The 11,014-nt window shown below is 47.9% G+C and overlaps 1 protein-coding gene across 1 annotated transcript; it reads right to left on the reverse strand.

Annotated features, from left to right (window-relative positions):
* Positions 1–2,081: 2,081 nt before the first annotated feature.
* Positions 2,082–10,951, reverse strand: C1QL1 (complement C1q like 1). The gene is made up of 2 exons (XM_044674749.1): positions 10,352–10,951; positions 2,082–2,261 (listed from the first exon to the last, which is right to left on the reverse strand). The coding sequence occupies exons 1-2, from the start codon at positions 10,949–10,951 to the stop codon at positions 2,082–2,084; spliced, it is 780 nt and encodes a 259-aa protein (XP_044530684.1).
* Between the last annotated feature and the right edge of the window lie 63 nt (positions 10,952–11,014).

The raw sequence follows: 11,014 nt of genomic DNA on the forward strand, positions 1-11,014 counted from the left end.
CCATGAACCATTCATCAATAGAAAAGTGGTCAAAGAATATGAATAAACAGGTCTCAAAAGATGAATTGCAAAATGATTAACGTTTGAAAGATTGCTCCAAATAAGAAAAATGAAAATTCAAAATAAACCTGAGGCTTCACCTCACACCTAGAAAATTGTGAAAGATGACAAAAGGTGGGAACAGTCAATGTTAGAGGGGCTGTGGAAAGAGGCACACAAATACACTGCTGATGGAATTATGAATTGGTCTCAACTGTTTTAGAAAGTTATTTGAAGTTCTGCCAAGAAAGTAAGTGAACTGACCATACCTTTTGGCCCAGAGATTCCCCTTCTGGGCATATATACCAAGAGTTGTCATGGGTAGAAGGGAAGGTCTCATATATAGCAAAATATTAATTCAGCACTTTATAGAGCTGGAAACAAAGTAGGCACCCATTGATTAGGGAATGACTAAACAAATTATGGTGTGTGAAAGAAACAAAGAATATCAAGAATGCAGAGAAGCATTTATATGAAACTAAATGCTCTGTGAATAATCAAGTCTGTCCCTAGAGAAGAGTTTTTTACACCAGGCACCTACTTCTTTTCAGAGATAGGGAGAGGGGCAGGACTCAGGAGCTGCTATACTGTCAGTGGAGATATGTTGGTTGCTATTCCTGAGAGGGTAGGTAGGGGAGAAGGGAGGAATATATCCAAAAATGAATGTGATATTAAAACCAAAGGGCATCAATAATTTCTTTAAAAGAAAGAATGGCGTCCAATGACAATAGCACTGATAGTTGTGCCAGATCTTTTTCTTTTTTTCCTGCCTCTCAGAAACTAGGCCTGCAGTAGATGGAGTTGGGTTTGGACAAATATTCTACCTAGGACTTGATAACTGAAACAATCTCTGGTTGGAAAAAGTGACTTTTATACCACGCCTTTCTCCCTCTGTGACTTGCCTAAGGACATACAGCTATCTACCCCCTACCCCACCCCCAATTCTTTGCCCCGGATGACTCACATTTCGCTTTGAGGGAGGGGGGAGGACACAGGACGCTGTAAGGTAAGCTGAAGGCTCCATTCATCTATATGGGTTTGGACTGGTCTAAAGGCTAAGGAGAATGGACAACGACTTCTAGAAAGCCCTGCCAGGGTAAGTGAGAGTAGGTGGCATCTCAGATCTTGAGCCCCTTGCTTGCAAAAGGAAGCAGACATCCAAGCTCAAAGCGTTTGAACCATCGAAGATCATACTCTTCCTTTTCATAGACAAGCACTTCACTTGTCATTCAGGCGTCCGGCTTTCTCTCTTTCTCACGGGATTTTGGTCTCTCAGGGATCAAAGTCGGGGCCACAGCGCGCCCCTCACCCACCCCGCTCTCACTCACTTCCCCATCTCCGGCGGACGGGAGGAGGAGCCAACCAGATGGACGTGTGTTTTTATTATAGCTTTGGTCAGATGGGGCGCGGCTGAGCCGGGCCAGGGGCTTTGGGTATCGCTGGGGGAAAGAGGGTGTGGGGTTGAAGAAGGCTGTCTGGGGCCCTCCCAACCTTGACCTTCCCGGGGTGAGAGGCAGTGGGGCGGGAGGAGTCCCTATGGAGGAGAAGCTTACCTTCCGATAATTCCACTCCCCACCCCAGCCTTCTCCCGGGATAAGGAGTTAGGGAGGGAGACGCGGCACTCCAAGACCATATACAGTCGTATTGTACATATATACAGTGCGGGAGGGGTGAAGGTCTTTACAGCCCCGGGACCAAAGAGGTGGTCTAAGAGCGGGAACAACCCCGGGGCCCTGGTCTGTGGCAGCACACCTAGTGGCCCTTAGGGCCCCAGGTGTTACAGCAGGCTGAGGCTGTTCCCATCCTCTACCGCCCCCTCCCCTCCCAGCCCCTCCTTTCCTTTCAGGGTCTGGCTGGGGAAGGGGAGACATGGACAGGAGGAGATCGGGGGACATCCCCCCTCTCCACCGGCTAGGTCCTGGAGCGAGAGTAGCTCCAAGATTGCCCCTGGGGCGTGGCTTGGGTGGGAGAGGGCAAGGGAGGGGCGAGGGAGAGAGAGGCGCCCTGCCTCTGCTCCTGCCCCCGCCCCGCCCAGCCCGGGCTCAGTCGGAGTAGATGATGAAGCCGGAGAAGGTGCTGTATTTGTTACTGTTGCCGCCGTGCGCCTTGCCGCCGTCTAGCTTGATGAAGACCTCGTCCCCCGCATCCAGGTGCAGAATCACGCTGTTACTGGCGTAGTCATAGTTCTGGTCAGCGTCCTGGGCGATAGCGCTAGCCCGGACCTGGGGCAGGGGTCAGTTTCCGGTAGGAAAACCCAGGGAGAGGGTCAGGGAAAGCAATAGAAGAGAGAGGAAGGAAAGGGGGCAGAGTTCGAAGAAGGGAAGATAGAAAGGAGAGGGGCAAGGAATTAGAGATGGAGAAGACCGGGGAGAGGACGGGGTGGGAAGGGTGCAGAGGATAGGAGAAGGGAGAAGAGAGGAAAGGGGAGGGGGGGAAGGCAAAGAAGATGAAGGAATGAGGATAGGGAGAAGGAAAGAGGGGCAGAAAATGAGAGAGAAATTAGGGGAATGAATGTCAAAATATTTGCAGTTAGCACCCTGGAGAATTGAACCTCTGCTAGACAAAGGAGCAGAGCCTTCCTATGGCCCCCCCTCTTTTCCCTCCTTCAGGTGTCTCCAATCCACACACACAATTATTTGATTAGAGGGTAACAACTGAGAGGAAAACAAGAACCCCCTCCCCAAGAACCAAGGCAGGGTCTACTTACTTATTGCTGCACTTTGGGGTTAGGATGGAATCTTCCTCTTTGGATTGGCAGAATGGAGAGTGGGGCAAAAAAGGAGACTTGTAGACAAGTTTATGCCCCCCCTTATTTTAGAAGACCCCAAGTAGGGGTTGAATCAGATCATCTCTAGGGTATTTTTTAGTTCTGCTGTACTTTGTTCTATCTTCAGATGCTACTTACTGACAGGGAACTAGAAAAACAGTTCTCTTCCCTCTCCAACCTGCCCCCCCAAACTCCCAGTTGACTTTAAAGGGGACTGGAATGACATGTTGCTTTTGTAGCTGAAAAGTCATCTTTTTTTCCTTTCCTAATAATTTCCTCCATTCAATAATAATCATTTCTTCCATATAGATATCTGGCTTTGCAATCAACCAAGGGCTTTTGTCTACCTTATTGAATCTCCTCTGATTCTGACAACCAACTGTGAGTGGTAGAGCTTGTCTTTATTATTCCCATTTTGCAGACTAGGAGACTGAAAATCAAGGTTTAAGATAACACATCTAAGGTCTACCTCCTAGTTAGGGGTCCCAATCAGGTGGTCTTGTATAAAAGACAACTCTTTTATCAGAGAGAAACAATCCAGAGGAAGATGAGGAAGCCTCCTCTCCCTACCCAAAAAAAAAAAGAAAGAAAGAAAGAAAGAAAGAAAAAAAGCCAGGATCTACTCATTGTTGCACCTTCGAGTTAAGATGGAATTTTCCTCTTGATTTCACAAGCTAATTGGGGGTGCTGGTTTCAAGCTAGCCTAAACTGCACTAAGACTTAGGGGACAGGGGCAGCTGGGTAGCTCAGTGGATTGAGAGCTAAGCCTAGAGACAGGAGGTCCTAGGTTCAAATCTGGCCTCAGACACTTCCCAGCTGTGTGACCCTGGGCAAGTCACTTGACCCCCATTGCCCACCCTTACCACTCTTCCACCAAGGAACCAATACACAGAAGTTAAAGGTTAAAAAAAAAAAAAAAGACTTAGGGGACATCTTGTATTTGGAGAATGAGGCTTAGGAATTCCCTCCACTTTTCAAATTAAATGGAAGCCCCTGGAAGTTAGAAATAGGGTTCAATTGACAGGTCCCACCATGACCATGGAGGTCTGTGCTCCCTTCCTTCTAAGCTTTGCTCTCCTTGGAGTTGACTCCTTCTTCCTTTCAGGGATAGAAATGAAGAAGCAATAAACAGGAGTGAGACATCAACAGCTTAGTGCAGGGAATGAGGATGCCAGTCCCTTCTCTCCCTTTCTGAGATACCTATTATGATAAAGTATTCATCACAATACTTTAAATCTCAGGGTCAGGACTCTGTTGAGTTCTTTGTTTCTGAAGGCAACTCACAAAACTGGAAAGGCTATTAATTTGGAGTTAGCCAACCTGGGTCAGAGTCCCAGTTGTGCTAGATGTCTGTAAGTTATTTCATCTGTAAAATGGGGACAATACACTGCTTACTCTTCCCAGGTGAGGTTCAAATGAGATAATTCAGGGGATCTCCAAAGTCTTGGAAAGCTTTAATACTTGCTTAGGTAGGGTTGGACTATATGATTTCTGGTACTCCTTCTAATTCTCAGATTCTATGATTGCCACAGAAGGACAAGGTGGGGAGTTAACGGTGACTGTCCAACTAGCCTCAATCTGTAGCAGGGCTGAGGTCAGCTCCTTTTGACCAGTTCCCTAAAGGGGAAATTGATATACAAGAAGCCAAACTGATATACAAGAAACTGAACCAAGACTTTGGGGAAAACTTGTATCTAGAGGTCCCTGACTCTCACTTGCTAGGGTGGTAGAGGGAAGGGGGCACCACTTTCCTGCTGCCTGTTCTGCAGGGTTGCCCTCACCCTCTTCCTTGCCCAGCATTCCCTCTTGTGGAAATGTCCCTTCCCCTTAGACTGAATTATACATTTAAGAGAGTCTAGCTGCTGCCTTGGGGAAAGGTAAGAGTGCCTGCCTGCCCTGCCTTTTCCTGGAACAGATAGGGGTCACCCTGAGCCTGTGTCCCAGGACTGGTGGTGACTTCAGGATGTGAAGAGGTATGAGCTAATCTTAGTGCCAACCTCACAGAAACAAGAGAGGCGTTTAGTTCACTATTCTTGCCCATAACCCTAGAAACATCTCTGATCCTTTAAAGAATATTGTGGGCCCCTCCAGGTCTGCTTCTTGCCTTAATTCTGTCCAGTCTCCGGTCCCTCCAATTTATTATCCTAAGAGAGCCAATTAAAGGGCAGAATACTGCCAGAGTACTGGCTGCCTCCTATGGGCTCGGAGTAGCAGTGCAGGTCAGTGGGGGATGGACTTGCACGTCATTTATTTAAAGCCCAAACACCCAAATTCTGGTCCTTTTTCCCTGGCACATTCCAGGCTGTGTCTGAAAAAACTTCTGGTTGGAGGGTCCCAATTACTCTTAAACTGAGCCCAGGGGAGGATTAGGATTGGGTGGAGAGACTCAGTTTCTCCATCTGAGAGAGGAACAAGATTCTGTTTTTACTACTGATACTTTCAGCTTAAATTTTTAATATGATGCAGGAAAGAAAGGGCTTTTTGGAGGCTGAATGTTGAGGAAGGGTTTTGAAATATTGAACACTCCAGAGAAATAAACAGCTAACTTTTGGTATTTTCTCTACCCAACTCTTTGAGTCATTTATTATTATGTGTGCATGCATTTTGTTATCTCTGTTAATACATTACTGATATTTATTTTTATTACTCAGATTAATCTGGCCTTAACTCATTAAGACAGTATATTTTTAATAACCAAATCCATTTTAATATTTGCTGAATGAATGATATGGCAGTCTAGCATTAGAAATCTCTTGGTGATATGACAGGCATCTAGAAGGATTATGATTATTATTTATTAATTACTATGATTGTTCTCGAAATTATCCTAATTGTCTAATGAGGCATCAAGATTGTGCTATTCCCAGGCAGTGGCAGGACAAGGAACTAAATCTCAAGAATTGTGACCCCAGAGACAAAAAAGGAGTAAGAGTTTGAGATTACTAAATGATGAGATAGGGTAGCTAGATGGCACAGGGAATAGAGTGCCTGGCCTGGAGTCAGGAAGACCTGAGTTCAAATCCAGCCTTGGACATTTACTAGCTGTGTGACCCTGGGTGTCATTTAACCCTATTTGCCTCAGTGTCCTCATCTGTCAAATGAACTGGAGAAGGCAATGGCAAACCACTCCACTATTTTTGCCAAGAAAACATTGAAGAATTAGGCATAACTTAACAACAATAAAATGATGAGGCCCATTTACTTGCTGTTTTGTGGTCAAGTGGAGGCTAGATGACCACTTGTTGGTGTTTTGTAGAGCACATGATAATAACTTGCATTTATATAGGGCTTTTAAGGTTTGAAAAGTTTACATATGATATTATCTTTGACCCTAACAGCAATGCCCATTTTACAGAGAAGGAAACTGAGGTTCAAAGAGATATAAGTGACTTTTTTGAGGTCACAAAGCTATCTGTGTTTGATTTAAGGAATACATAAGTGTATGATGCAGTATTTGAACTCATGTCTTTTTTTTTTTAACCCTTACTTTCTGTCTTAGTAACAATTCAAAGAAGGGCACGGGCTAGACAAAAGGGGTCAAGTGACTTGCCTGGGGTCACACAGCTAGGAAGTGTCTGAAGTCACATTTGAACCCAAGTTCTCCCAACTCCAGACCTGTCACTGTCCATTGTGCTATCTAGCTGCCCCTGAACTCATGTGTTCTTGACTTCTCTGCCTCTTCCTGCTTAGGTGGGGTTGGCCTTGGTGGCTTTTGGTATCCCTTCCAAATCTGAGATTCTATGATTCCCATGGAAGAAGAGAATGGGGAATTTGCAGCATCTGTCCATCTGTCCTCAATATATAACAGGACCAAAGTCATTTCCTTTTGACCAGTTCCCTGGAGGGGAAACTGAAATATAAGAGGCAGTGTATAAAGAACTGGAGTAAGAGGATCTGGACTCATTTCCTCTGAAACTTACTACTTTGGGCAATCACTTAATTTTCCTAGGTCTCAGTTACTTCATCTGGCACATGAGAAGTTGGGATAGATAGCCTCTGCCCTTCCTACTCTACATCTAAGATTAGAATTGAAAGTTGTGAATTCCGGCCATGAAAAGGTGAAATAATATTACAGGGGTCAGTTCTATAGAAAAAAATGGTGGAAATGGATAATTAGCCTAATCATATTTCTTGCAGGAATTTTTGAATTTATGCATTTATGTGCTATCGAAATCTCTATTGGTTAGCATGATTATTTGAGGTTCACCTTCCCTGGACATCTAGCAAATTTGAAAAAAAAAAACTTACTTTCTGTCTTAGTAACAACTCTAAGACAGAAAGCAAGGGCTGGGCAAAGAGGATCAAGTGACTTCCCAGGGTCATATAGTTTGGAAGTATCTGAGATCACATTTGAACCCAGGTCCTCCCCTCCCAACACAAATATTCAAATGGATTCCTGGGCCACAGCTCTGGGCACCAGTCTTGGCCGAATCCTCCCCAGGGCTTTAGAGGCAAAATATCCCCTTAAACCTACTAGGAGGAAAGAAGTGAAATCCTTTTTATATTGCTTTACTCTATTAAACTATAACTTATCTCCATTTCCTCTAAAAACCACATTTTGAAATTCTTCCCTTTTCCTTATTTAAAAAACAACAACACTTATTCTTCTAGAATTATTACTGCAGAATTTCTGGGCTGAAAGGAACTTCAGAGATCATTTAATCCAATCTCTTCATTTTTCAGAAGAAGAAACTGAGGCTGAGAGAGGGGAAGTAACTTGCCCAAGGTCATATAGTAGCAGAATTAGACTATAATCCCTCTTCTTGTAGTAACTAACACTAGTCACAGGTGCCTGATTCCCTTTTATGTCCCACACTCAACAGAGCTCCATACTCCTTTATATACTGAAAGGTTTTAACCCCTATAAATGATCTGGCTGTTTTATAACTGCATTGCCTAACACGTGGCTAGGGGCAGAACGAACTACATTTCCTCCTTTTCTACTCCCTCCCCTACTTCCTCAGCCCCCATCCCCCCATCATCTATGGACCCAGCCTGGGGGGGTCTACAACTCCCCAGTGTCTTGTCTAGGTCTAAGGATGTGACCACCCTTTCCTTTGAGAGAGCTCAGGGATATGGGTGGTGGTCCGGGAGATGGGTGGGTTTGAGGGAAATTGGAGCATCCATGAATGGAAAAAGTGCAGGCTGGACCTTAGAGATATGAGAAGCAGCCAAATAGCAGAAATGAATGGTCTGCCTAAAGCGTCTATAAAGACACCCCCAGCAGAGGGGAATGAAGACTCAGGGGAGACCAGCTCCCGGAGAATGACAGGAAACCCTTTTCCCTAAGCTTTCAGGAGAGAAGCAGGGGTAAAAGGAAAGAATTCCTCTTCTCAAGAAACAACTTTCCCTTCCTCCTGGCTCGCCCTTAAATCTGCTGCCCTTGCCCTGGTCTCCTTCTTTTTCCCTCTCTCCCTATCCCTGGCCCCTATCCTTCCCCAAATCGCTGGTCCTTTTCCTGTCTCTTCCTTCTTCTCCCTGGACCCTCTTCTGGTGCCCACATCCAGAGCTCTTGTGGAAGCGGGAAGGTGCAGAGGTGGCTGGTTTCCCACCCCACCCCTTCCAAACCTGGCTACACTGAATGTCATGAGCAGCTCCAAAAGGACAACTTGGCTGGAGTGAAGAGTGGGTGTCAGGGGCAGCCCCGGGGGTCGACAGACTGATGATGTGGGTGGGGTTGTGAGCAATGATTATATGATTAAAGGTGTCTGTGCCTGGAAACAGTGGGATTATCTCCTCCCCCCACTGGCTGCTTCCCTGAGTCATTCACTGACCCTGAACCTCCCCCATCCCCATATGCCATCTCAAAGGGTAGGGCCCTGGTTTGCCAGGCTCTGCCCAGACCGTGCCCCTTGTCTAGATGGAAGGCTATTTTTCTGTTTGGTGATGGAAGTAAGCTGTCATTATTTCTCCATAAGTGATATTAGTGTATTTTTAGCATTAGGCACCTCCCCTCAGGCCACCCAGAGCTGGGGCAGGGCTGGGAGGAGGGGGGCATCTCATTTATCTTGGAAAGGCCAAGCTCACTGCCCTTCAACCCAATCCCTGAAAGCTCTGAATTCAAACTTTCTTGGGGAAAAGGGAAAACTCGGGGCTCAGCATTCAAAGGTGACATTGCCAAATCATTTATTGGTGATTAATAAGCAGAATTGTGTGCTGTTCAAGGCCAGCCCCTTTACGGGGGCTTGGGATAGCCTAGCTCGCCCAATTAGCAACTGAGGACCAAGCTGAAGGGAGGGTAAGGAAGGCTGAGACAGGGACACATACCTCTATGGCTTTTCCCTGATCTCCACCCCCTCCACCTTTAGCTGTACTTTTGAGCTTTAATTCAGGCAGGCACAGTCTGAGGAGGCTCAGGCTATTGGAGAGGAAAGAATAATCTGAGGCCACTGTTCTCCTTCTACTCGGTTGAGAGCCCTTTCCTCCTGCTCCCCCCAGCTCAGATTTGGCTTGACCACATAACCTCCCTAGGTCAGGGGACAGCCATGAGGGGCACTAGCCCAGGCTGGGTCAAAGGAATAATTGTGGAATGATGTTGGGGGCTGGGGCAGGGCAAGGGTTGGCATCAGAAGCTCAGAGTTTCAGATCTTCCTCTTCCCCCTCTCCCCCAAGGTGAAGAAGGTAGCCACAGCAGCAACTCCTGGCATTTCTAAATTCCAACCCAGGTTTATGGGCTCCTGGGGATTAGAAGTAGATGGGTGAAAGGGAAAAGGTTCTCCTGAGCAGAATTTTTTTATTCTCCCCCCCCCCCAAGCAAATAAGGAGGAGAGAGGAACTGCAGCAGAACTCAGACACCCACAAACCAGGTATCTGGGAGGCAAACTTTTCCCTCAGGGACTACCCTGCTAGATTCTGGGAGAAGGGGACAGAGATGGGTACTGATTTACCCAGTATCTTCCTCTGTGGAAGAAGGTCAGCTAGAAAGCCCCGAAGGGCCCTGGAGATTGCGTTTCCAGGTCCAGTGACCTGTGTGCCCTGGCTATCCTAAACCCCTTTGGTCCTAGTTCCTGCTTCACCTGCTCTAATTGTCCCCTTTCATCCTGAGGCTCACAGTATCTCCAGTTTCCTGCCTCCTAGCATTCCTGCTGCCCTGGCCCTCTGTCCTCCATCTCCAATTCCTACCCCCCCCCCACCCCTCCCATCTCTAGGTATTTGTTTCCCTTGGGCCCTCACTACTCACTCTTATCACCCACCTACCGTTCCCCTTTCCAGATTCTAGGATTTACACCTAGGAGGGACTTTAGAGATCATCTGCTCCATCTTACTTGTTATACAGAGAAGGAAACTGAGGCCCTTCGAAGGGAAATGACTTGCCCAAGGTCACAGCAGCAAAAAGACAACTAAACCTCAAATATTTTCTCCAAATCCAATGTTTTCTACACACCATGCCGACACAGAGCCGGAACTTGCTATTCCTAGCCACCTCCCCACCCCCATGCTCTGATACCCACCTACCTCAATGACTCTATGCTAAAGTTTCTCTGTTCTCACGGCCCTGCGGTTCTCCCCTCTCCAGCCCAGCCCCAGCCTCTCCTGGTTCCCCACCTGCCCGTTCTTGCAGAGATCTGCCCACATGCTGGTGCCATCCCCTCCTCGCATCAGGACGTGGTAGGTGAAGAAGTAGGTGCCAGGGATGTTGCACGTGAACTTGCCGCTGGCCGCGTCGTAGTTGTTCCCCAGGTTGGTGACCACGTCGTCGAACTTGAGAATCTCATAGCCCTCATGGGGATTCTTCAGGCCCGCGTAGAAGGCCACCCGCGGCACCGTGGTGTAGGTGGCCGTGCTGATGGCACCATTGCCCCCAGGGCCCGGGAGCCCTGGGGGACCTGGTTTCCCGGGCTCACCCTTGTCCCCAGGGGGACCCACTGGGCCCGGGGGACCCGGGTCTCCTGGGGGTCCCGGAGGTCCAGGCTTCCCGGCTCTGCCAGGCTTCCCCTGGGGTCCCTGCACCAGAGTAGAAGGCGGAGGGGCGCCACTATGCTCACTCAGGGGTTCACCGTCGGGGCGGGCGGCCGTGGTGGAGCCTGGGGCCCGGGCAGGGTAGGGGTCACACACCATTCGGCAGGTGCCCAGCATCTCATAGTGGCCGTCGGGGCCGCCAGAGCTGACGAGCACGGGGATCAGCACGACCAGGACCAGCAGCATCACCACTCCCACTGCGGCCGCCAGCAGCGTCTTCCTCCCGGCGCGGAGCCTAGCAAGCGCCGG

Source organism: Gracilinanus agilis, chromosome 4 (genome assembly GCF_016433145.1).
Source record: "Gracilinanus agilis isolate LMUSP501 chromosome 4, AgileGrace, whole genome shotgun sequence".
Taxonomy (NCBI): Eukaryota; Metazoa; Chordata; class Mammalia; order Didelphimorphia; family Didelphidae; genus Gracilinanus; species Gracilinanus agilis.